General features: G+C 43.9%; 2 protein-coding genes across 3 annotated transcripts in view; one reads left to right on the plus strand and one right to left on the minus strand.

Annotated features, from left to right (window-relative positions):
- The window catches only part of LOC126496922 (uncharacterized), a 95322-nt gene extending 84104 nt beyond the window's left edge, over nucleotides 1–11218 (minus strand). Inside the window, exons 1-2 of the mRNA XM_050134606.1 lie at nucleotides 10719–11218; nucleotides 10125–10159 (exon numbers count right to left, since the gene is read on the minus strand). Coding sequence (XP_049990563.1) covers nucleotides 10125–10159; nucleotides 10719–10899 — 216 coding nt within the window. The 5' untranslated portion in view covers nucleotides 10900–11218. The remainder of the gene's footprint in view (nucleotides 1–10124; nucleotides 10160–10718) is intronic.
- A 150-nt stretch (nucleotides 11219–11368) lies between these two features.
- Nucleotides 11369–27687, plus strand: part of Bend6 (BEN domain containing 6) — a 49434-nt gene continuing 33115 nt past the window's right edge. For both annotated transcript variants that reach the window (XM_050134693.1, XM_050134695.1), the window contains exon 1: nucleotides 11369–11590. The gene's annotated coding sequence lies outside the window, so the exon portion shown is untranslated. The remainder of the gene's footprint in view (nucleotides 11591–27687) is intronic.

A 27687-nucleotide genomic window follows, 5' to 3' on the forward strand; every position in this document is an offset into this window, starting at 1 on the left:
GAGAGAGAGAGAGAGAGAGAGAGAGAGAGAGAGAGAGAGAGAGAGACTCAAAGTGGAAAGGTTTGAGATGAGACACGGGGGAAGAATTTGGAGGAGAGAATTAATCAAAAACTCAAGATGTATAAAAAGCCTGATGGAAACCTACTTCCCTGTAAACTAACTTGTTCAAAACTGTTTGAACAGTGGTGATCCCTTTCATCAGTAGACAATGCTGCTCAGGTGTCACAGGTTAGTATATGAGACTCGAGTACCAGGTGTGGGACGGTGCCCTATGAGCTGCTAGGCAGGAAGGCCACACAAGTCCAGGCTCTTGCATGTCTCTTGGTTGCCCACAGGAAACAGCTGGTAAGACCCCATTGCTGAACAAAACACACGCCTTGGTTGCAGGACACAGGGAAATCAAGCTGGAACTTAGCAAGAAGCTTCCTTTCTGCCAGCTAGCATTCATCATGCTGGAAGTTTCTACGAAGGCTGCTGGAGAAGAAAAGGTATCGGTGGTCTTAACGGTGGACCCTGCATGCTACAATACCGATGTCTATCAGACAAGATGTGCCCACTGCTATAATAATGGAACGACTATCATGGAGGAAACCAACCATTTTCTGACTGAACTTGAGGCTCTATTATGAAATTGTCAAAGAATGCATTTTATTAAAAATTCCAGGGATCACATTCAGCTACAATTTTGAATAATCTTAAAGGTAGATAAATATTCTAAGCTAAACAGAAACCTGGATATGGGGGATGCTAGGGGATATTTTCGACCTACTTTGAAAAGTCCCTGAAACTGCGCACCATTGGATTAAACAAGGCCCAACTGTATGTCCAAAAATTTTTATTGGCAAACATTTGTCTCTTATCCTTTAAGAAATAGATGGATATAGAATATTTAGGAATATTAGAATATTACATCTGTGAGAAGAATTTAGTCACTCACTAACATTCACCACACCCTTGACACTGAGCCATGAGGTGGATTTAGATTTTGAGACCCTGAGTACTGTTCGGAGAGACAACAGAAAGTTCAGCAAAGCTCACTGAGGGAGACCAAACAGTCGAGAGAGGACCTGGGTTTTGAGGAGTTATAAGCGGGGCTTGAAGAGAGGTCAGTTTTTGCTGGTTGATTGATTTTGTTTCTTTAGTCACAGAACAAAGGAAATGGGAAGGGTTTTTCTCCAGTAGAAAATAGCTATAGCCAGTAGAAAAGAGCAATAGCTATAATCTAGAGAACATGGCAGTGTAGACTGGAGACTAGAACTTGAAGAAAATGGTTTTGGACAGGGCTTATCCAACACTCTCCCTTGCCTGCCTCAGCTGCAGATGCTACAGAGGAATTGAATTTCACCTCCAAGCATTGCCTACAGTCAAGGTAGCCTTGTTGGAGTCTGGCCCGTGAAAAGCAAGAGCGAGCTAACTGAAGAGGGTCAGCAAACGCTGGTTTCCAGATGTGCACGGTTGGTCAGCCCTGTCCCTTTCCTCCTTCCTTCCTTTCTTCCACTTCTTGGACTCTCTTACCATAGTGCAACTCTGAGGGAAAGCAAGTTTGTTCCAAAGAACCAGCAAAGACAGAGTAGAACTGAAGTGCCCAGAAGCCACCTCTAACCTTGCTAACAATATAAACACGTTCATTAAAACTTCATTTTGTGTGGGCTTTTTATTATTGACTATATTTGTCTCCAAGACTGATAAGAGTTTTAGAATTATCTTTTTTAGAATGAGCCTTATTAAATTAGTATAAGTAGATTATAGAGGGGGTGCAAAGACTTTGCCAGAGGCTTACCACAGGGCTCACGCCAAGGAATCAGCAATGGTGAGAGGAAGGAAGGCAGAGTCTAGAGTAATAAGATGGTATAGAGTGGAAGAAGCAAACTGAGGAACCGTGGACAGGAGCACTGCGAGTCTCTTAAACTAAAGTGTAGACACAGCAATGAATTAAGGTATTCAGTGTCTTACATACTTAGTTCCAATGTGTAGGACAATCCCATGAAAACAAGCAAAAGGATTGTTGACTCGGGATCTGGAGGCCGAAATGAGACAGAGTAGATATCAGTTTAGCCACACAGTACATATGGATGAAATCCACAAAGAAAACATGGAGGGAGAGAAGAAATGAGACCCAGGAAATCGACAGGAAGCAGATTGATGGCTTCCTAAGGTTGTAAGGAAAGAGGGCAGAGGACGGCTAAAGGAAATCAGCTGCCAACAAGCGTAGGTTCCCTTGGGGTAATGAACTCTGGAAGTGTAATTGTGACTCACTGCTCACCCTTGCGAGTTCAGTGAAAATGACTACACTTTAAACAAATGAACTATGCAGTGTGCAAATTGGGTCTCAGCAAATCCGTTTTTAAAAAAGCAAGAAGGAAGAGAATCAGTGCTTGAAAAGAGGGTACAGGGTGAGAAAAGATGGGGGAAGAAATCGTTAAAAGGATTATCCAAAAACAAGGGAAGAAGTTGTAAGAAGGAACAAGTGACCAGCAGTGTTAAATACTAGACCCACCAATCAAACCCAAACTTGAACATCTGATTTAGTGAGTTAGCAGTCCTGGCGAGCTAAGCGTGCTTGATTTTAAGGGATAACGCAGAAAGCAGACTATATTGAGGAGGGAGACTAAGGAGAAGTGAGGGATAGTGGGTAATAAACAGCAGCAGTGGTCTGAGGGAGAAAATCCTCCATAGGCTCTTGCATTTGCATGCTCAGTCCCCACTGGGGACCCTCTAGGAAGGACTAGGAGGTGTGGCCTTGTTGGAGGAGGTGTGTCCCTGGGGGTGGGCTTTGAGGCTTCAAAAGACTCAGGCTATTCCCAATGCACTCTTCCTGCCTTCTGCTTGTGGCTCCAATGTAAGCTCTTAGCTATTGATCCAGCAGCATGACTGCCTGCTGCCATGTTTCCCACCATGATGATCACGGACTAACCCTCTGAAACTGTACGCAAGCCCCCAGTTAAGCGCCTTGGTCACGGTGTCTCCTCACAGCAATGGAACAGTGACTGAGATACTTCCTACAGTGAAAGGAGCAGCAATGAACATAGGTGTGCAAGTGTCTCTGTGGTGGGAGGTGGAGTCCCTTTGGGTATGTGCTCAGGAGTGGGGGAGCTGTGACATATGGTTGTTCTGTTTTGAATTTTTGGAGAAGCCACCACACTGATAACTCTAGCATCTGTACTTACACTCCCAACAACAGCAGATAAAGATTCCTCTCTCCTCACACCCTTACCAGCATGTGTTATCACTTGGGTTTCTCGATGGTGGTCATTCTAACTAAGGCAGGGTAGAATTTCAATTCGATTTTAGTTTATATGAGGGTTAGAGATGTTGGTTAATTCTTAAAGCATCATTGGTCATTTGTATTCTTCTTTTGCAAACAGGCAAGATCACTGGCACATTTATTGGGTGGCAATTTTGGGCTTGGGGAATGTTTAAATTTTGCGGTTCTTTATACATTCTAGACAGAAACTGCATGTCTGCAGTGTAAGTGACAAAGGCTGTGATAGCTCTTCTTGGTTGTCAACGTGACTACATCTGGAATGAACTACATTCCAGAATGGAGGGCACACCTGTGAGAGTCTCTGCTTGGTTTGAAGTGGGTGAGTCAACTTCTAGTCCAAACCTTTGAAGTAGAAAGACCCATGCCTTTAATCCAGATTTCGAGGCAGGAAGACAACCCTCATCTTCCCAGCACCTCCATTCCTTCACTGGCATTGGAGTCTACTTCTTCGGGATCCCAGCACACACAGAAGAACAGCTGAGACACCCAGACTTGTGGATTGAGTGACTACTGCATTCTTGGACTTTCCATTCATAGCCAGCCATTGTTGCACTGCAGCCTGTAAGTCATTCCAATAAATTCCATATACATTGTGTGTGTGTGTGTGTGTGTGTGTGTGTGTGTGTGTGTGTGTGTAGAGGGAGAAAGAGAATGAGAGAGAGAGAGAGACAGAGAGAGACACAGAGAGAGAGATTCATTCCATAAGTTCTGCAACTCTAGAGAACCCGTACTAACACAAAGATAAAAAGAGGAATTTTTGAGGAAGAAACTGAAAAGCTGATACATAAATGTCAGGTACTTACACAAACAAACAAAAACTAATCGAAGGAGCACAGGGGAGGGAAGTAGAATAGGGGTCATATTAGAACCAAGTATATTGTTAAATATATACATGAAAATAAAAACGAGCCTTATGCAATAAATACTGATATTCTATACATTCTGCATTAGAATTTGTAATGACAGCAGAAACATGAGGAAAGTAATTGCCCAGCATGTATGAGGGTCTAGGTTCAAATTCCAGCATCACCATCATCACACACAAACACACACACACACATGCACACCACACACGCACCTTAGACAGAAAGCATCTACATTTAGGACAGACTCCAACAATACCTAATCCTTGGACCACAAAACATGCTACCCTTCCAAATCTGAGCTTCCCAGTAAGCAGAAAGGCCCAACCCCATGTTTGTTCAATTGCTCTGCAGTACAGGCCAAGGTTTGTCGTTCTCCCTGAAGGTGAGAAAGGAGTGGTCAGACTGCTCCGCTATAGCTGCTCAAAAAGAAACTAGAATGTGCTGGTGTTTTGCTTCTCCTAGGGTTCATGTCAAGCACCCTCCTAAGTGTTCAAATCAGATAGTTTTACCACAGCTGTCAAGTAGTGTACGAAACTCATTTTCATTGCAGTTGGCACCCATATCCAAGCTTCAGAGTCTTTGAAAATCCCGAGCCCTTTACTCTAGTCAGACACCGCGGAGTGACTGTAGGGTGTGCTGTTCCGCTCTGGCTCCTGCTGTCTGCTGGCTACAGTCTCACCCCTGTACTGCAGCATAAATGTCACCCCTGCGAGGACACCTCCAGTGTCCACCATCTGCCATCTCAGCACAATCGGTGCCATCATTCTTCTCCTGCACATAACTTGCTGTGCCTTTTTCCCCTCGCCTGGCCCAAGCCAGAAGGTGAGATGCCTTGGCAGTGTGATGCTCTGTGCACCATAGAAACACTGCCTGCAATGGAGCTGTGGGGCCAGTGAGATGCAAGGGGCTGCGCCTTAATCGAGGAGCATGGCAGGTAGGACAGGTAGCAGAAGAGCCTGTGAGTCCTGCACAGCGCTGTGAACCTCGGTACACACACCCCTTTCAATACTCCAGCACAATCAAACCCGTTCTGTTCTACAGTCGGAAGCATGGGCTCACTCTTCAGGCTAAAGGCTGGACAAATATTCCAACTTTGAATATGCTTTTGCTTAGACACATGAAAAGTGGGAGTAACCTTATTTTAATATGGGGGGGGTTCTGTTTTGCACTCAGCAGCTGGTTTGTTGCTCTGTAAGGTAAGAGTGGTGTGAACAGCTATGCTGAAATCGTAAGTTCCATGGCGAGGGCTAATCTGTTACTTAGACATCTGCACTGGCTGCACATTTGCACGCCACAGTCTCTGATGTTTTCACTGCATGGGTGACTCATAGTTGGCAACAGCACAGCACTTCAGTTACTGTAACAGAAGAATCAGTAACTATTAGATTTCAGCAAGGATGCTGGGGTGACTATGGGATATATATATATATAATATATGTATCGGCATCTTTCTCAGCCCTGGTGTCTAACACAGAACTTCATAAAGAAAAGACTAATATTTTTAATTTGAAAATAATTGGATCACAGTAAATGAATACCGTAGCATGTATATAGTTACTACTCATGATTGATTTAATTAGTATAAACTAATCTAGACCTAGAATGGCACTAGACAAAAATTTATTTGTAACAATAACCTAATGATAAAGGAGAGCTCAATAATAAAGGACTATTTTCCCCAACTCAGAACACTGGGTGATTTTTTTTCAGTTTTTGAAAAGTATAAAGTTATTTTTAAACTGCTCCATAAAACATAATAGTTGCACATATTTACATGTGTATGTACCATGTGCTCTTTACATATACATATCTAGAAGGGGTAGTAATTCTTCATGAAACACAGGAGTCTAATGAGACACTATGGAATGTGGTTATTTTGCTGCTCATCCTCCAGAGTCTGGAACAGGGACACTTGGGCATCTAATAGGCCAGAGGCTTTGAGCAGACCATACAGTACATTTCATCCATAGACTTCGAATAAATAAGGGTGAGGAAAGCAAATAACAAATGTGTCTATCCAGTTTTGTAGAAAGTATGCACTGAGAACACTCAACTTAGTTTTTCTCTTCCATTGAGAATTTTGGGCGCATTTCTGTCTGGGTTAGGAGTGAAGCAGGTCAGGACCAAAAGGAGACAAAAGGTAGCGGTGGTTCTTGTCTTACCACCTCGTCCCTTCCTGTGTGACTCCTCAGGAACTGCTTGATCTGAGTTAACTCTCTTGGTCCCTTTGCCTGAGGCAGGAAGAAAAGATATTCACTCAGATCCTGGTGGCGGGAAAGGGCAGGCTCCTTCCTTAGACAAACAAGGCGTCCCTTCTTCCCTGAGCAGATGAATAGGGATCATTTACCACCGTTCACTCTGGGACTCTCGAAGGCATTATAACTGTCTTCATTCTAAAAGGACAATACACCAAGATTCTCCTTTATACTAGGACGGTGCCTTCTGATAGCCATATCACTCTCTGAAATGTCCTCCAAAACAGGACTGTCACAGCCTGACTTTCACTATAGGACCTAGGGTGACATTGACCACTGTTCACAGTCTCAACGCAAAACACTAAAAGTCTTTGGGAAAGTGCACTTCAGAAGTGCCAGACGACTGGAAAACAGGAGGTACACATGGTTTCTAGACTGTCCTATATCAATGGGAATCCCACTAATGGTTGACAATGAAATCACACAAACACACACCACACCCCACACACACACACACACACACGGCAAGTTTTTAAGAGCAAGCAATACACATATTTCTACCTAACTGAACCTTTCTATCTATAGTTTCTAGAGTCAGGTAAAATTGCATAGACATTGCTAGAGGGGTTAATTTCACTTTCTCATATGCTGTTATTAAAATTTAAAGGCTTGTTAAAAAGCTTGTATCTGCAAAGGAAGTGCTGCTGGTGACAACAGACCTAACGCACCGCTTGAACATTCATATTGCTGACTTATAGTTTCTCACAAAGAGCTTGGATTGAAGAAATGTACCAGTAAACACAGACGATTTGGGGGCTGCCTTCATCTCTTAGGCAGAGCCCTCAAAGCTATGTTTTCTCCTTAGGAAGAATTATTCTGATCACCTCGGATAGAACACCTCAAAATTCCCCATCCACGCCAACTCCTCCCTGGAGGCGAAAGTGGTAGAAACCATCTATGCCCTCTGTCAGATGAAACAGCAAAATGTTTCCCAAACTTCATCAGTTCCAGTATTCTGTCACAGCCTGTTCAGGTTTCAAAGTGAGTCAGCAGATCCTACATCGTGTTTCTCATTTGACCAGGACAGAAACGCTGAAAATGAATTATATCCACTCACTAAGATTGGAAACAGCAAGCACTAGAAACTAACCCCAATGTGATTAGAACTTGCCAGAAAGGCGAAGTATTGGCTTTGATAATAAAATTTTGTAGCAACTGCTAATAAAAAAAAAAGCAGCAGGAATAAATATTCATTGTGTCCACTCTAACTTATTAAACATGCTTCAATCCAAGTAAATGTGGAGTTCTTCTTTAAGGAGAAAAATCTTGGCAGAAATAATGTTCTAAGAGGGAGAAGAAAATATATCCTGTGTTTTGCTCAAGGGGAAATGCTCTGTTTGTGGTAAACAGAAGACAGTGACGAAATATGACATTCTTGTGCAACACCGTCTACGAACTTCCACATATAAAATGGCATTCCCTGCTTGGTTTACCATACATAGCCCATCAACAAATTAAGCTGATATTACATTTTATTTTATTGAGGAAAAAAAGAAATTCCAACAGAATCTTTTTGTTACAATGAGTATCTTAAATTTTACTTCAAACACCAAGGTAATTTTTTTAAAGAACTGGAAAAAGCCAATCACTCAAGAAACACAGAAAGGTACATCTCTGTGAGTTCGAGACCAGCCTGATCTACATAGTGAGTCCCAGAGCAGCCAGAGATGCACAGTGAGACCCTATTTTAAAAAATAAATAAGTAAATTTCTAATTGAAAAGCCTGGGAACGGTAAATAAGCACTGCCGAATTCTAAGCCATGTTCCAAGAATGCTTTATTCTCTCCTGTCCAACTCTGAGTTCTGTTTGCCCACCAAGAGACTGTTCCCATTCATCCCATAAACTTTTAATGAAGAACCCATTCTGAGTGAGGCACTGAACCAGGCAGTGGCATCACAAAGAGACCTCGGCTCTGCCCTCAGGAACTCAAAGGCTAGCACATAAAGCAAGCAACAAGTATACACAAAGATTTCAAATATACTGGCTGTCTTACAGAGCAAGATAAGGCAATGAATTCCCAGACTTCTCAACGAACACAAGCTCAAGACAAAATTTGAGCAGAACAAAACACAAAGACATAGCCACATCCCACACGTTCCTCGGGCGCTCAGAACGTCTGAGGCTCGTTGGCAGCAGCCTTACTCCACTGTCATTTCTGTCCACGGGACTGGTGGATCTTTTTCAAGGCAGTCCCCTACACCTTAACGCATGCACACTGCCCACTATTTACTGCATGCTGCATCTAAATGAATTGTTCTACTTAACTGATGAGCTATTCAAGAACTGTTTCACAACAGACCCAGTTCATGCTGTAGTCCATAAAGCTGACCTAATTTTCTAAAGACTTCATTACAAACATATCTTGATTTTTTTACATATTTTTTTTCTTTTTTTAAACAGGATCTCACAAATGTAGCAATGGAGCTCTGACTGTTCTGGAATTCATTATGCAAAGCAGGCCAGCCACCAAACTCACCGAGATCCCCTGCCTCTACCTCTGAGCGTCAAGTTTAAAGGCGTGTGCCACCACACCTGACAATTTTCAATTCAATTCTGCAAAACGTATGACGGTTACCCAAAACTAAATACCTCCTATGAACTAATTAATTTTTACATAATTTTGAAAATAACTTTCCACATATAGCCCTGCAGACACTGCTGGCCCTGTTTTACAGATGGCAAAACTGTTTTTCCAGCAAACCCCCCTACTACACACACAGCTAGTTAGTATAAAACGTGATACAGGCCTGCTGACTGTTGACAAGTTCTTTTCTCACAAATCTTAACTAGCACAGGGTTCTCACTTCCAGGGCACACCCAATAGAATCACTCAGTGTGCAACATAATACCGTTATGACAATGCAGGTAAGTTTAAACAATCACCGGGATGCGATGCAACCTCCGATTAGCAAGCAAAACAAGATGTGGAGTGGCTTCAGGTAAATAAGGAGCTTGCAGGAGAGGGGATACACACAATACTTTGCGGAAGTGAGTAAGCTGTATCACAAAGCAGCCTCCACACCCCGGTCTGTGCAGCTTCCCACCAAGAAAGAACACTGTCTTGCTATAACTGAGCATCCCGAAACTAGAGAAAGCCGATGGGTCAGGCTGAGTTCGTACCTTGCTCTAACTGCAGCTGGTCCTCCTGCAGTCTCACCTACAATGGCCAGCCACCGACTCTACAGGATAGTCTAGAGCACGTATCAACGGCACACTCTCTGCTGCGTCCTCACCAACACCACTTCCGTGTCCTAAAAACCCTCGTGGACAGCTTACTAAGCTAGCAGGAATGTTACCTGGAGTCCCAGCTGGAATGCATGTGGTTGGAAACTGTTCTGCGCTAAGGTCCTAACAGTTTTACCTTTGTGGTTTATCCGAGTTCACAACTACCGACCTCGGTGAGCAGGCAGGAAGTGCTTCCAACATAGATCCGGACTGTAAGCTAAACTGATGGCCATTCCCTGGCTAAGTTCTCTAAGGCCTGCTGCACTTTCAAGGTCTGCCCCTCCCACCTCTTGTGAAGCAGACTCCACACAGAACTCCACACACACAAAATCTGTTATAACGTTCCCTGGGCTTCACTGTGGAATTGCTTAGAAAGAAGCATGCCAGTTTGGGCTTAGGGTCTGCAAGCTTCCCATCCGGTGTCCTACGGGCTTCTTAACACGCACGTGATTAATACTGGCACTCAGGAAAGAATGCTACCTCTGACCTTGACAGTGCACTAAATAAATTACCTCAGAGCGAAAGTGATGAGATCTCAGAACAGCATCTGGGGAGAAAAGAGGGAAAATGAGACTTCATTAACTCCTTGTTCGCAGCCTGCGGAGTTGCTGATCATTTACCTGGGAAATCACATTCTAGAAGTCTCTCTCCAATTCGGTGGGCATGCTGGGGCGGGGTGGAGGGAATATGGGTGTCTCTAAGGTGATTTCTCTGCAAGAAGTTCCAGCAAAGTTGGGAGGGAAGCCCCCAAATTATCACACCTTACTTTTTTTTTCTTTTTTTCTTTTTACATCTCCAAGCTCCAGCAAAGGTTGTGTAAAGGGAAGAGTGCCTCAGCCCAGGATTCCACTACAATTACCTTCTGGGCTAAAAATTTAGCAAACTGACCCTAAGGATCGAGTCTGATACTTCCTCCCATCATCTCCAAATCTCCGTGGCTATCCAAACCCTGGTGATCTTTGGATGAACTCGAGGGCAAAAAGCCAGGGCGCGTTAAATAAATAAATGCACATAGCTTGGAGAGTGGGCAATGAAGGGGGCAGGAGCGGCAGAGGAGGCTTCAACCTCGCTTCTACCCAGAAGAAGCCAGTGGTGGCGTGTCTCACCTCTGCTTCTGGAACGACCCGAAAAGACCGATTTCATCGGATGTCTCCCTTTCTGGAGCTTGCGGTGCCAGCAGCAGAAGAAAATGATGGTGGCGATGGTGCCCAGCAGAAGCAACAAGAGGAAGAGAGCACATTGGATGCTGTAGGGTCTCAGCAAAACGAGGAAAGCCGCGGCGATCATGGTGCGGGCGAGGCGGGGGGCCGTGCGGCGCGGGGCTGAGGCGGCAGAGCGCGCTGGGCGCGGGGCGCTGGGCGCAGGGCGGGCGCGGCGGCCACGGGCGAGCGCGGCTCAGCGCGTCAAGCCCGGCGCTCGCGGACCCGCGCGCGGCCCAATGGCTGCACACCCCGCGCCGGCCCCGGAACGACTGATGGAGAGCAGCGGGCAGCTCTCGCCATGACTCAGCACACGGCGCGCCGGCGGCAGCCGCGCCCCTCCCTCCGCAGGCGCCCCAGCCTGTGCGCGGCCCTCGGGCTCAGCCCCGCCCGGGACGCAGCCGGCTGAGAGCATCGTCGGATGGCCGCCTCAGGCCTCGGCATCCCGAAGCCGTCGCACGTGGGGCGGGGCGGGGCGCGGCAGGCTGGCGGGGGGCTCGCTGGGTGACGTCACGGGCTGCGGCGGCGCGGCCGCGCGCACATGGCTGCAGCCGGGACCGAGCGGCGCGCCCTCCCGCAGGCCGGCTCGGTGCGCGCGCGCACGGCCCGCCAGGCCACGCGCCAGGCGGCGGTGCGCGGGACCCCCGGGCTTCGCCTCTGCAGCCTCGGTGGACCGACTGCTGGAGGCCGGCGTCAGGGGGCGCCAAGGAGCCTGGGGGGACCCGGGCTCCCGCCTCCCTGCGCCCGCCCGGAGGCTGGGGCTCGGAGGATGCAGCAGGGTGAGCTATTTGGTTTGGGGGCGGGGGTAGTCCTTGCGCACGGAGGCGCGAGCACCTGGAAGGGCCATCTCTAAGCCGGTCCCATCCAGCAGCGTTCGGGAGAGGCATGCCGGGGTCTGCAGACTTGCACGGTCCCACCCCCAAACTTGGTGCTGATTTTCAGCTCAGACGTGAGCTCTTAGGTCCTATATCTGGCGCTGGCCATAGAACCCTGATTTCATTTAGCTTCTTTGTAGGGAGAGGTGATTTTAGGTGTGAGCATCTAAGCGATGAAGGAAGTTGGTGATTGATTGGCCTGTAAATACTGCGGGAGAAAAATTTTAGGCACTATTAGCCAACGGTGAACTGTCACACTTGGGCACACACTCACCCTCTCTCCCTTTTGCCGTTTCCCAGCCCCCTTACATTCCCTTATAATCTGCAAAAACTGATTCGTAGTTGTCTTCTGGACACTTGAAAGTGGAGTGGTCGCTGGTCCAGTGCCAAGAAGGCAAGGTGTGAACGCTGCGGTGTGCTCTTCTGCAGAGGGCCTCTGCCACCTGGCGAGGAAGCCAGAGCTGCAGCAGCAGCCTGCAGCATATTGCGGCCTTGGCGGGCCAGTGCAGTACTCTGCCCTGCTGCCCCTAAGACATGCTGGCTTTTGTAGACTGGGTGCTTTGTTTTGTCTCATTTACTCGCATAAGAATAAAAACAAAAAAAATGCAGTTATGTGATATATGACAAATGATACATTACCACTTTTGTGCCATTTCTGGTTACTAGCTTGGAGACTAAATTATTCCCAAAATTCTGAAAGTCAATTGAAGAATTGCTAGGAATGCTCGTATTGTTTTTTAGCCATATAAAGCCAACTTGCAGTACTGCAAAAATGCTTAGCCATTAGCTGCTGTTGAGGTGGGTGATATACACTATCAAGTGTGAGCATTAAAAGAAATGCAGAAAGATGTTGCTTAGTCCTAATGCCAGATTCGTAAGTACGGATTGCAGTGGGTATGTCCTCTTATCTGCATGCTGGTTGACTAAAACAAATACAGACTGATACGGAACTCACTCAGTTTTAGGGGGCTGAGAATGGAAGGGGCCTTGCTGAGTAAGGTGGACTCTGGCATGTCAGACTGCAGGGTGCATTGCTTCCCAAACAGACTTCACGGGTCCCAGGCAGACAGCAGAGCTGCATCATGTGCCCACAGCTGAAGGATTCCTGATACTGCAGCCCACTGCAGTAAGAAACTGGATTCCCATGCACGATACAGGGGTTGCTAAAAAGAATCCTGAGAGCTTTGCAAAGTGCGGCACACCAGGAAAGGAAGGACTGACCACGCTGAATGAGCAGGGGGCTGGATACTCATTTTAAACTGTACTGGAGAAACCTTCTGCCAACATTAAGTAGGCAGAGATAACATGCAATTTAGGAAGGTCATCCTTATGCTCCTCACTGCCCAGAGCTCGTAAGTGAGCTGGAATGGCACAAACATCTTTGAATGGGAACAGCTCTGAAACTGTTAGTGCAGCAAAGTAATCCGTTTGCCCCAAATTCTGCATTTTTAACAAGGAAAAACAAGCAATTAGTAATAAGGTCCTCTGAGCTATTATTACTTTAGTGTAATTATTATCATCGTGAGCCTTGCTGCAACCATTTGCGAGTTTCAATTGCACACAAGAACATCGTTCGTCTTCTTTCTCAGGCAAATGCTTAACTAGCTAAACTTAACTAAAAAGGATTTATAAGTACTTCTTTTTATACGTATTTATTTCTGTTCTTTGTCTGGGTGATCTTAAGGATACATAAAATAAACAAACCAAGTCCTTAAAAGAATTTAGTCTATGAGTCCATTAATTTCTGGTTTATTGCTAATTTATCTTTTCCTTTCCAAATAGTAGCATGTTAGTAATTTTTTTCTATGTGTTTGTGTGGCAATACATCCTGGAGTTCAATATATATTAAATTAGCCAATCTGTCCTTCAGGGAAATTAATTTAGTAGTATTTATGCCTTCTCTTCCTGCTGCGTTCTCATTTAAAAGAGTAATTGATGTTATATAAAAGTCATAAATTTAAAATTAAAGGTAAGGGTGGAAAGAACATTCATGACACAAATTTCTCATACCAATAAATGAAAAAATCACAATGGAAAGTGTTGTAATTTATTGTTTTTATGACAGAGAATTACCACTGTAATCCCGGGGACAGGGAGTTGAGAAGAAAATAGTTTGCAGTGTGTTACATAGAAGTGATCCACCGAATAGCCTGTCTTGTCTTCAGATTCTCCACCACATTAGTAATAAATACAAGGATCCAAAAAGAAAGTAAAATATTAACTTTATTTAGGGTAAAGTCAGATCAAAGACCATTGCTTAGACTCAAGACCAAGTGGAGCACCTTACCCATATTTCCCTAAATCAGCGTGCCCACCCCCATCACATCTAAAAAAAAAAAAAAGAATCTCAGCAATACTAAAGCAGGCAAAATCAACCTCTACAAATTCCTACATAGGAACCTAAGTCTGAGACCCTGACAGTTTCCCGTCTATAAGGAACACACTAAGTGGACAGGAGACTAGCACGTGCATGAGAAGGGAGCTTTGTTAATCTTCACTAGCTAGCAGGCTATGGCAGTTAATCTGTTTGTTTGTTTGTTCTGTTTTGTTTTTATTTTTGTTTTTTGAGACAAGGTCTCTCTGTGTAGCCCTGGTTGCTCTCGAACTCGCTCTGTAAATGAGGCTGGTCTTGAACTCACAGAGATCTGCCTACCTCTGCCTCCGATCAAATGCCTGCACCACCACACCTGGCTTGTGATGGTTAATCTTATGGACCAACAAGATTATCAGTTGGAGCAAACAGAAAAGTGCCTAAGCGATTAACAAAGCACACTTCTAGATGTGTCTGTGATAACATTTTCAGAGGGGATTAAGTGAGCGGGGAGACACATCCCGAATGTGGGCAGCATCCGCCCATAGGCTAGAAGACCAGATAGCGTGAAAGAGGAACAAAGGAAAACTACAACACGGGCATATTTACATTCTATTTACATTCATCCACTCTAACCCCTCCACCCCCTGTGTGTGTGTGCACATGCGCGTGTGAATGTGTGTGTGCTTTTCAGCTGCCATAGTGCAAACTGTTCTACCTTATCACCCATGATGGACTGAAATCTGTGAAACCACAAGCCTCCAAGGCAACTCTTTTCTCCTTTAATTCGCTCAAGTCTGTCACAGCAAGGAAAATCCTACTACTAATCATTCCTTCCTCAGTTTTTCTCATTCCTAACTCTACCTGAAAGTTAAGCGTAAGTTAAGTTCGGGGGTGGGGGGGCAGGAGAAATTGATCAGTCCGTAAAGGGATTGCCTTGCAAGCATGAGGACCCGTGTCAAAAAACAAAAACCAAGCAAACCAACAAAAAAAATGGCAAACCTGCATGTTTGTAATCCTAGCATTGGGGAGGTTAGTCCTTGCAGATCTAGCCAGACATCCTAGCCTATATATGGAGGTACAGACCACAAGTGACCCTTTCCCCATAAAATGAAGGATTGCCCTTGTGGTGCAGCTCCCCAGTTTGTCCTTGGGTGTCCCCACTCATATGTACACATGTGTTGCGAGCCCTACCAGAAAGTAAGTGGTTTTAATAAAGCAGAAATATCTTGTATATGATTTCCCTAGAGTCAATAGGTGTGGCACAATTTACTAATTAATAGGTCAGGAAGAAATAGCAGGAGGAAACAAGGTTTCCAGCCCAAGCTGTGTAGACAGAGAATAGCGGAAGATGACTCAGACTCTGTGCCAGGGTGGAAACAATGAATTTTGAAGGAATACCCAGGGTAACAGTGTGTAAAGAGCCGACAAACTCGTGTAAATATGGGCAGAGAATTCCAAACCACAAACGGATGCGGGACGAGTCATCGCATAGATTGCAACTGAAATCATAGAAATGGGAGAAGTAGCTAAAGAAGAGAAAGCCTAGCAAGGGGAATTGGAGCTTGGAGGATGGCTCCCGTTTGTGGGAGGGGGAAGGGCAGAAGGCAGGACTGCTCAGTGAGTAGTGTCCCGGCCGAGCAAAAGCTCTAGAGCAAAGAGAGAAATTCCCCTGAGGAACGAGGAGGGGCAGACGTTGGGACATTTTCCAGAGGATGGAGTGGGCTTGATAAAAGAGGCTAAACCACACAAAAAAAAAAAATGGGTCACAGAGGGATTAAGTTAAAAGGGGACTTTCCAGAGACACCGTCCACAATCTTTGGAGAAATTTAACGGATGGAAACAAATTAAAAGCAACAAAAGTCTGAGTAAAGCCCAGAGGTCCTAGTTTTGTCTAGATCAGAGGTTCTCAACCTGTGGGTCACAGCCCCTTTGGGCGTCAAATGACCCTTTCACAAGGGTCGCCTAAGACCATCAGAAAACACAAATACTTATATTGAAATTCATAACAGTAGCAAAATTACAGTTATGAAATAGCAATGAAAGTAATTTTATGGTGGGGGAGGGGGGCTGCCACAACATGAGGACTGTGTTAAAGGGTCACACATTAGGAAGGTTGAGAACCGCTGGTCTAGAAACTTAGCATGATGGATCATTGTTGTCTGTTTGTTTTCTTTTGCTGTGGTAATATGCTATGTCAAAAGGAACTTTGTGGAAATGGGGTTTATTTCAGCTTTCAGTTCAAAGTTACAGTTCCTCTGATCGGGGAAGCCACAGCGGCCAGAGCTTAAGGAGGCCGCTCCACAGTCAGAAGCAGAGAGTGTTCAATGCAGGCTCCGTTCCCTCTTTCCCTTTCACTCAACCTGAGACCCTGCCCACATGACTGTGAAAGCCACTTTTCACGCTGCAGGGTTAACGCTGAGCCTGACTAGGATGCCTCCCCGTGGGTTCCTTCCCAGCAGCTCTGACTATAACATTCAGACTTGAAAATTTATTTTTAAAGAAAGATGTGGGGGTATCTGAGTGGTATAAAAGAGGATAATTAAAGGTGAAAATTATCAAAATATATCTTATACATGTATGACATTGTCATCATTAAATAACAATTTTATTATTATAATAAATTATTATTATTATAAGGCATGGTGACTTACTTTCTGCCTTTGAGGGGCAACCAAGGGCAATTGCAATGGGTTGTTTAGAGAGTCTCTTGGACAACCCTGACCAACTTACTATTGATCAAGACCCCATGAACTTCAGACTCAGGGCCCTGAGCCAGAACCGACTTCTCGCTGAAGACTAGCTCTCGTGGTACCCAAAGGTACCATGCAAGCTGCCAAAGGAGGGAAACAACCAACAGTCCTACCTATGCCTATGAACCACGGCAATGACCAGCAAAGCACCATAATCCTAGGGTATGGTAGGAGCATACATCCCTGCCCAGTAACTGACAGCTCTGTGGTTGGGCTTAAAGCCCACTTAGCAAGACGGGAATCATGCTTGGCACTGGAAACTTCTCGAGGCCAGTGAAGTCATGGGTCTTGAAGAAGAATCCATAACCACCACTTGTTGAAATCACCATAATCCCTGGCTACATTCTCAGTATGTGTCCTGTCCTTGTACCCACACATAAGTGGAGTCCTCACCTCTCATGAAGGAAACTTCTCTTTGCAACAGACAGAGATCATTATAGAGACACAACCTCTCACAATGCAGAGTGCTGGAACCCGGTCCCAAAGGGTATTCTACAATACATTCCTGCACCTAAGGCTCAGGGAACGTTGCAAAGGGGAGGTGGCAAGACTATAGAAGCCAGAGGACCAGGGAGTTTTCTGTGATAGTGTGTATCCTAGTAATATCACAAACTGCATGCATGAAGTCTCAACATGACTGCCTAAACATAATCTGAACACGGACAACAACAGACATGCCACGTGGATGGGGGAAGGCCCATGAGGCCCTGTACAAAGAACTGCAGGCAGCTACAGAATGCTGAGAATGGGAGGGGTGATCTTCCCCAGGGAAGAGCACACCAATTGGATATCCAGTACCAAATGGTTGGCCCTACAAACATAAACACAAGTAGCATTGCACAGACTGAGCAGATTATATATAGAAATGTATCTGTATATACATGTAAATTTATGCATGCATGTAACAATAATGAATGATAAAAGTCATGAATTTGAATGAGAGCAAGGAGGGGTTTGGCTGGAGGAATGAAAGGGGAAAATGAAGTAATTATATTATTATTTCAAATTTAAACAAATTTTTTAAAAAATGTGACAGCCAGTAAGATGGCTCATCAGGTAAAATGCTTGCCTGTGTGACCTGAATTCAACCCTCAGAGTCAACATAAGGTAGAAGGTGAGCCCTTGTCTCCACAGCTCTTTCCTTTGCCCACATGTGATACATGCCCCATCTACACCCACACATGTACACATCATGCACACACATGTGCACACACAACAATATAGTAATAAAAGGATATAGGGGGCTGGAGAGATGGCTCAGCAGTTAAGAGCACAGACTGCTCTTACAAAGGACATGAGTTCATTTCCTAGTGGCCTGTAACCACCTGTAACTCTAGCTCCAGAACAGATTAGACGCCTCTGGCTTCCGAGGGCACCGGAACTCATGTTCACACAGACACAAAAATATACACATAATTTAAAAATAAAACCTTAAAAGATAAGCTGGACAGTGGTGGCACGTGCCTTTAATCCCAGAACTTGAGAGGCATAGGCAATCAAATATATGAGAGGCCTACCTGATCTACAGAGCTAGCTCCAGGATAGCCAAGGCTACACAGAGAAACCTGTCTTGAAACCACCACCCCCCCCAGAAAAAGATAATATGGGATACGTTGGGGTGTAGTCAAGACTTGTAAATTACCCAGTTGGTAAAAGAATAATGCCTTCAAATATTGCCTCCTTGAAAACAAACAAAAATGCATAAGAATTACTCTAGCTAGCAGTGTATTATTTATAAATCGCATTGGACAAGTAATCTACTTTTCTTAGGTGAAATCTCTTTCATATGCTTATAGTAAAAGGAAAAGAATCTACATCATTGGAAAGAATCTGATTGGAATAATGTAATCTTGACTACCTGGTGATTTCTAGATACCAGAATCAGGAAGGCGATTGTGCAATGGCTCACATTTGATAAGAGTTTGGGAAGGGAAAACTTGTCATTTCAGCAATTTCAAATGTTATTTTCAGCAAATATGCTCTCAAAAGGACTTCATACATATATTAGTATAATATAAACGTTTAAAAATAACATAAAGGCATTATTATAAGAGAAAATGTTTCTAATAGAGTCACTTCAGATTGTACTCTTAACAGCATCAAGATCCATAATAATACTGTGGAGAAAAAAAACTGTTTCTGAACTTACAGAGTTCAAAAAAAATGTCCATAGTTTGGTAGCTCAAAAGCACCAGAATACTGGAACTCATATACACTATAAGACTCCACAGACACTTTTGAGGAAGGAATTATTATTATCCACAAGCAACCAGAACACGTTTATGTAGCTTCCACATTGCACAGAGGATTGAGTCATGCAGCAAAATACTGAATCATTTGGCCAGATAATGTACACACAGTGGTAGGAACTGCTGGAGGGGATTTTAAGAGCTTTTCATAAATCGAATCATGAAGCTTTTAGAGTCATAAATCATAGAGTGCATTGTTATTCAGATGGAGTAAAATACCTCTACCATTTCTGAGAATGTGCAACTTACAAAGGCAGTTTGAAAACTGAAATCATTTCCCGGGTAGGTTCAAGGTGAGGTTTGTCATATGACTTCTGGCATCCCAATATTCTTTTGTGGGGGTGGGAGGGTTGTTATTGGTTGGTTGGCTGGTTGGTTGGAGACAGGGTCTCACTGTAGCTTTGCCTGGGCTGGAACTCAGTATGTAGACCAGCATGGCTTTCAATTCACAGAGATCCACTCGCCTCTGCCTCCCAAGTGCTAGGATTAAAGTTATATACCAGCATGCCTGGCTCTGACATTACTAAATGAAAAAAAAAATAAAGAAGAGATAATATGTTCACAGTTTCATAATAAATACTATAAGTGAATATAAAATATTGATTAGTATTCATTAATTCAATTTAATATCTTCCCAATAATAAAACTACAGCCACCTTGAAATGATTATTCCTGTTTTGAAATCTTTAGGACTTCCACATTCATTTTTAATTTTATTTTCTGCATTAAATATTTTATGCTATTGCAGCCATTTGTTCATTGCCTGAAAGAACAGTATCACTTAAAAAGAGAAGAAATGCTGTATACCAAGAAAACTGCACAAGTAACTAGCGATTGTTGAAAAGCTTTTCAATAACACATAGTTTCGGAAGTTTTGAGATTATCCTAGTATAAAAATAGCCCAAGAATCCTCAGGAACAGAAAGAAAAGTGCATTAAAACGTCTGTATAGCCCCGGACATTGTGGAGTAGAGTAGGAAAACAAACAGCAAACACACTGATTTAGAATGTAGGAGAGCTGACATTTCAAAGCCTACAGCGCTGGCAGCCCCAGCTCTACCGTAGGAGTTCCCAGCTTGGAATCCATAGGGAGTTTCTAGGGATATGTGTTTAAATGGGGGGGGGGGGATCTCAGCTCCACCTACTCATGATCTCCAGCCTTCCGCCAGACACAGAATGCCATGGCTTGTACTTACGTCCCTTCTAAAGTGCATGTTGAAATTTGACTGCTGTTATGTAGTATTGGGAGGTAAAAATCTTGGAGTAGGACCCTTGGGAAGGCTTCTGTGGAGTTAATGCTCCTATCTTAAAAGTGGGTTATCAAAGGGCAAGCTCAGCTCCTTCCTCTTTCCCTCTCTTCTTCTGCCTTGAAATGAGGCAGCAAGAGGGCTCTAACCACATGCTGACATTCTTAGACTCCACAAGTCTGTGTAAACATATATAAGTGTGTATACAGACAGACCGACAGACGACAGACAGACAGACAGACAGACAGACAGACAGATGATAGAGATTTATCATTCTGCAGTACTGGGGAACAAACCAGGCCTTGCCCATTCTAGGTGAACACACTACCCCTGAGTTATACGACAGTGCAAACCAATACAGTTCTGTTCACTGTAAAGGACCACGCCTGTGCTGTATGTTACAGCATCACAGAATGAACTCCATTGAGGAGCTCCTCAGGCATCCTTGTAAGCCTCAGTTCTTGCTCCCTGTCACATGGCCTAGCCACCAGGCCTCCGTTTTCCATCAGCATAACTACTTTCTGTCACAACTCTATCACAGGACTTTTTATTTCACTGTGTGACTGTCAAACTCCAGATCCTCAGGTCTAGTATCCTGTGGAACCCTTATCTGTCAGTTCTACAAGTTCTGTTCCCTCCGAGTTCCCTTCTGTCTGTCCAAACAGTGAAGAATGGACACAGTGTTCATCACTCCAATCAATGAAGAAGGGACACAGCGCTCACGCTTTCCCCACAGAAATGGACTTTGACTCATCGTCCCTCAAGGGCCTCGCGATGACTCCTGGGAGCCTAGTAGTTTGCTTGCTGCTCTTTGCGGAAACTCCATGGCCATCTGTCATGAGATAATAATCTACCTTGAGAGGCTACTGCAGGGCTGCAGTTCCTGTCCCAGACTTCCTGTCGACCTCCAGCCGGGTAAGCTAGTCTCAGACTGGGGAATGCTGGAGGATTCTTGAAATCTCACCACTCAGAGGCTGGAAGCAGGAAGATTGCAAGTTTCTGACCAGCTTAGGTCGTGAAATGTGATGGTCAGCCCCAGTGGTCAGTTTGTGTAGATTTGAAATTGCCTAGAGGACATATCGCCAGGTGTGTGTGTCAGGATATTTCCAAAGAGATTTAACAGGAGAAAGGTCTGAAGACAAGGGTCCCATACTGGATGCATAAGGAAAAGAGAGGCCTGCTTCCTGACTGCACACTCTTGCCGCCATGTCTTCTCCACCGGGATGGACTACATTCACTCAAACTGAGCCAAAATCAACCATTCCTGAAATTAAATTCTTCAGATATTTTGTCACAGCAATGAAAAAGACTAATACAAGAGACCTGCCTAAATGAACCTGGGTGTTAGTGCCTGGATTACGAGTTTCACAGCACCGCAGAGGTTGGCTGGCAGAGTCGGCACGGGACAGCATACTCCAGTCTCTTTCAGTACTGAATGGCCGGCTGCCTTGATACAGATATCCTGGTGATCATAGTTAATGCTTACTGCGTGTTTGAGCTTCTGCCTACATTTGTTTATTCCGTCCACACAACAACCATGGGTTAGGGCTACACTTACGCTTACCTTACATGAGTGCCCCAGAGCTTACGATGGAAGGTATCTGCTTCTACACCCAGGACCGTACAGCTAGCAGGTGAAATTAGGAATTTCCTAGCCCTCCAAAACAGCCCTTCCTGTTATGTGCTTTCATTGGCATTGCCTCCCACCCCTGCAGCTCCTTGTCTGAAGGAATTCCTTCTAGGGATTGCTGGGTAGCAGCTATTCTAGTTATTTTTAGAATAAGCTCTACCCAGGTTATTAAGGACTAAACTGGCACTTAGGAAAAGTCTCTGAAGTTTCCTGGCACACAATGTATATGGTTTCCTTTTTATTTAACTGGGAAGAAATTTTCCTAGATCACCTCTCATAAACTTTCAATCTAATGAGATCCCTTTCATTAAAATTTTATCATTTTCGTTCTGCTTCAGTCTCGTATGCCCGTTCCCATCCCTTAGGGAAATATGAACTAGCACCCCCATAGTGCTAAGCACCTTCAAAGGAACCAGGCAGACTCATCTGGGAAAGCAGTCGCTGTTTATCCTCTATTAAAAAAAATGTAGCACTGATAACTTTCTATTTACAGGAAGTTGAGCTTCATGTCAAAAGCATCTTAGGCACTGAGATTAATCAGGAGTATTTTTTTTAGTCCTCTCCAGCCTCCTCTATTTTAAAGATTTCTCCTACTCCCACATGTTTAATCTAACCTTATATGAGAGGAATCAGTTAATAATTAAAATATTACTGTTAATCAGCATGATGTTAATGTAAAGAATATGTCAACCCAAACGTGGTTCTGTCATCGTCTCCACTATACAGATGGACAGCTCTCCCAGAAAGGCCCAGCACAGGGGATACTGAGAGCCGGGGCTGCAGATCCAGATGGTTTGGTGTGGTGCGAGAGATATTCTTTATAACCCTGTGTGTGGCCCTGCTTCACCGTCTCGTGTGTCTGGATGAGGTTTAGACTAGAAGATTAACACCACTCACACAAACTTCAGCTCTACTTTAAAAGAAGTTTCTACATAAGCTTTTATACCAATTCTTACAAGGATGGGTTTCGTAGGGGCTGGCTTCTCCACAGCAGAATTAACAGCTCCCAAAATCATCCTCAAAGACCACTAGTGCTGCTGGTGGCCTTGAACACTCCAGAAGCCTGAGGTTAGGTCGTTGTTTTGAACGTCTGTCCTGTCTGTTGTCCTTCCTTGCCTTTGTGTGGCTTCCTGACGTTATATACATCCCAGGAATAATGACTTACATTGCGTAACACAATATGATTTTTACCTTGTCTTTATTTCCTAAACACTACAGTATGATCGTCACACTGTTGTGCGCTTGTTTTACAAATTTTATTCCTAAATAAGGAATAAAGGCAAGAAAAACATTTATCTAGAAATGTTCAGTCAAGACTTGACCTTTCCCTAAACATCTTTTCATGTGATCAGTTGAACGCAAAGGTAAAACCCTGTGGGTGGGCAAAAGCAGCTGTGCTCTCGGTCTCGACCTTTAACCTTTTCTGGTTCCAGTTGTGACAAGCTGTCGCAGCCTTGCCAGCACTTCTGCCAGAAAGAAGTGCTCCTACCTGACTGACAGCCGTCCATTTCCACTATTCTGATGAACTCATTGATAGTAGAAAGTTCTGCTCATAAATAAGTAAATGGATGTATTTTTTTTCTTTTTTCTTGTGAGTGTAGTTTTCTTAATGACATCTACTTAAGAGACCAGGAAATATAACCTGTTAGGATGTATAATGTAGCTGAACATTTTATACATTTTTTTTAATTTTAATGTTGCTTCAAGTTGGCATGAATAGTAGAATAAGAAGAGGAATTAGTAGTAGTAGATAAAGGGGGAAAGCACTTACGATGATTTATTAAGTAATTATCTGAAATACGTGTTTAGACCTAAAATATGAGAGTTTAGAAAACACAAAATTAAGGGGGACATTAATAAATGGCAAGCAGCTTTTTTCACGAATATACGTCATCAATTTAGCATAGCTGTTTCAGAGAGAACTAGCTTGTCTTTTCCTGTTTCAATTGATTAGATAAATTAATGATTAAGAGTTGAATTACTCCTTTTTATGCATAAGCATTGACTCTGGTATCAACATTATTACATTAGTGAATTCAAAAATTGATTTAAAAGTCATTAAAGTTGTAGAATACCCTTACTAAAAAAAATAATGATCATACCTTACTCAGAATTTTCAAGATGAATAAAATGTTCTACATAATAAAAAGAAATATGAAGTAGAGGACATGGCTTATGAGTATGCCGAAACAGAACTGTTAGTTGAATTTCCTCTCCTTAGGATCAACTCTACACCTTTGTTTTTGATGAATGGAGGGGGTGCAGCACTAAGTATCAGGTGGACGAGTAGTAAGGGAAGAAAAGCCAGGGATAAAATCACTACAAAATCTGGCATTTCTTAGAAAATGTTTTAGAGGCCTTGAAACCACAGAAAACCTTACTCAGGTCCTTCTGAGTTGCTTGCACAGCTCCTGACTTTTCGTTGACGACAGTGGGAAGGATGCCATTAGGGAGCAGTTAAGAGACCTTCCTTTGTTGCTAGCCTTTGGTTTCTATGGTATCCGTATCTGCTTGTAGAAATCTTGAATCCAGCCACACTGTGTAAAGAAGACAAACACAGATCGTTTAGTATTTATTTCTCTTAGTTCTCCAGCCGGGTCATGCCAGACCGTGGAAACCAGAAATACTTATGGTTTCTGTTTCTGTGAAGAGACACCATGACCACGTAACTCTCATAAAAGAAAACATTTCATTGGGACTGGCTTACAGTTCTGAGATTTAGTTTATTATTTTCATGGTGGGAAGCAAGGCAGTAAGCAGGCAGACATGGTTCTGGAGAGGTAGCTGAGAGTTCTATATCACTGTCCACAGGTGACAGGAAGTGAACTGTGTATCACATTGGGCACAATTTCAGCATTGGTGACCCCAATCCCCACTCCCCACACTCAAACACAGTGACACACTTCCTCCAACAAGGTCACACTTACTCTAACAAGGCCATATTTCCTAAAAGTACCACTCCTGGGGCCCACTTTCTTTCAAACGACCACATTTCACTCCCTGGGCCCCATAGGTAGCCATATCATAATGCAAAAATGCATCCCGTACAACTTCAAAAGTCCCCAGGCTCTATAACAGTCTCAAACTTATTTGAAAGTCTACAGTTCAAAGTCTCTCCTGAGATTCATGCAATCTCTTAACTGTAATCCTATAAAGTCAAAAAGCAGACCACATACTTCCAACATATAATGGCACAGGATATACATTACCATTTCAAAACATAAGGAAAGAAACATAGTAAGGAAATACTGAACCAAAGCAAAACCAAAAACCAGCTGGGCAAACTAAGCTCTACATCTCTATGTCTGATACTGTGGTAGTTTGAATGGAATTGGCCTCCATAAGCTTATAAGGAGTGTCTCTATTGGGAGGTGTGGCCTTGTTGAAGGAAATGTGGACTGCACCTCTGAAACTGTAAGCAAGCCACCCCAATTGAATGTTTTCCTTATAAGAGTTGCTGAGGTCATGGTGTCTCTTTGCAGCAATAGAAACCCTGACTAAGACAGATGCCAAAACACTCCAGATCTCCAACTCCTTTCAGCTGTGTTGATTGCAACACACTTCTTTCTCTTGGGCTGCTTCCACTCCCTGTTATCAGCTTCCTTTGGTATGCATCCCATGACTCTGGCATCTTCAACATCTTGGGGTCTCCAAGGCAACCCCAAGAAACTTTCACAGCTTCTTGCAATGGCCTCTCTAGGCCTCCATTTAGGGACACCCATGACACAGTACTGGCCTCAGTGGCTTTCTTTAGTCACAAAGGAAGATTCCATAACCCCTTTCTTCTGTCCTTGACTCTAAAACCGGAACCACATGGCTGAAGCTGCCAAGTTCTGTTGCTTGCTGGGATTGGATCATGGCCACCTCATTTTCCCCAGCTCTCTGCTTTCAATGGTTACCTTTACTGTCTAAGCTTAACTGTTCTGGAACTTGTCTGTAGACCAGGCTGGCCCAAACAGAGAGTTCTGTCTGCCTCTGCCTCCACCTCTGGAGTATAAAGGCATGCACCATCACCCCAGACTCTGAGCTTCTCTTTAATCCCTTTTCACTACCAGAAGTTTAACTGGGCAGAATCTCGCCCTGAGGTCACCACTCCCTTTACTATATTTCTTACCTGTTTATCATCTTGAGCTCAGGATATAGTACCCTTCCATTTTCTGGTGCTCCTTTGTTCCTCAAATTGTACATTTTCTATTTTCCTTGCTCAGTACTTCTTTTCATTATAGATCTTTATTAGAGTTAACGCTAGAAACCTCATGATCAAGTCAATACTAAGCTGTTTTAAGATTTCCTCAGCCAACAAAATTATTCTAAAACTCTTCATTTTAGCCTCAGGCATACTTTTCAGACAAGGGCAAAAAGCAGCCACATTCCTCACCAAAATATCACAAGATTGGTCTCTAGGATACATACTAAAGTCCATCTCCTCTGAAACCTCTTGAATCAGGCCCCCACCCTCAGCACTACTGTCTTTCATGTTACTACTAGGATGTTCCATTAAGCCATTTTTTAATCATTCAACTACTTTTCTAATTCATAGTCCCAAGGTCCATATTCCTCCAAATAAGAAACATGGTCTGGCCTATCACAGCACTACCCCAGGCTCTGGTAGCAACTTCTGTCTTAGTTAGGGTTTATATTGCTGTGAACAGACACCATGAACACGGCAACTTTTTTGTTTGTTTGCTTGTTTGTTTTGTTTTTCAAGACGGGATTTCTCTCTGTAGCCCTGGTTGTCATGGAACTTGCTTTGTAGACCAGGCTAGTCTCAAACTCAAAGAGATCTGCCTGCCTCTGCTTCCCGAGTCCTGGAATTAAAGGTGTACAGTACCACTGCCCAGCAACCATGGCAACTCTTATAAAGGAAAACATTTCATTGGTGTTGGCTTACAGTTAAGAGCTTTCATCCATCATCTTCATGGTGGGGCAACATGGCAGGCAGACATAGTGATGGAGAGATAGCTGAGTGCTCTACATCTTGATCCTCAGGTAACAGGAAGTGAATTCTGTGTCACACTGGGTATAGCATGAGAATAGATGACCTCAAAATCTGTCCCCCACAGTGACACACTTCCTCCAACAAGGCCACACCTCCTAATAGCCACTCTATGGGGTCCATTTTCTTTCAAACCACCACACTATCCTTCTTTAATACAGCAATGGTGCTGCAGTAAACAAATATTGTTGGCCAAGGCTCATTGTTGATAGCAGATGTCCACGCATAGAGTACCAACAGCAGAAGGAATCTAACAACTGGTAAATAGACACCCAGGCAGCCAGAAGGTGAAAGAACCCTCCCATGTCATACCAGTTCACTAAAATTAGAAAGTTTCGATATAGACAAGTCTTTGAGACATTGACAACTAAAGACAAAGAAACATGAGGACAGTGGTGTCCCACAGGGCTGGTCACTGTGGAAATGATGCCAGCTCTGGACAAAAGTTATTGCTGGGAGAGATCATAGACACAGGAATACTCTGCAATGTAAAGAGACTCCATAGATCAGGGCCCTAGAGATAAGTTCTCCCATTTCACCGTCTTCCCTCCTTCTTCACTGCTCCCTGGAACTTCACTGGCTGAATTCAATCCCACATGTATTTTTCTATAACTTGCAGTAAAAAAAAAATGAAAGTCCCTGGCTTATGTTATTCATACAACCATATGTCGCGGGTATTATGTGGCTTTGGTTTAATTTGATCAGCTAAGTAATAACAGCTCTCTGAGGAGTCGTTAAGTTTTGTAGGGAGTAGAATAGCACTGCCGTGGGAATACACATGCCATGCGTGTTCAAGGAGCTTGCTCCAAAAGGGAA

This window comes from Alexandromys fortis, unplaced genomic scaffold (assembly GCF_014885135.2).
Source record: "Alexandromys fortis isolate MF-2015 unplaced genomic scaffold, M_Fortis_MF-2015_v1.1 scaffold_20, whole genome shotgun sequence".
NCBI classification, from domain to species: domain Eukaryota; kingdom Metazoa; phylum Chordata; class Mammalia; order Rodentia; family Cricetidae; genus Alexandromys; species Alexandromys fortis.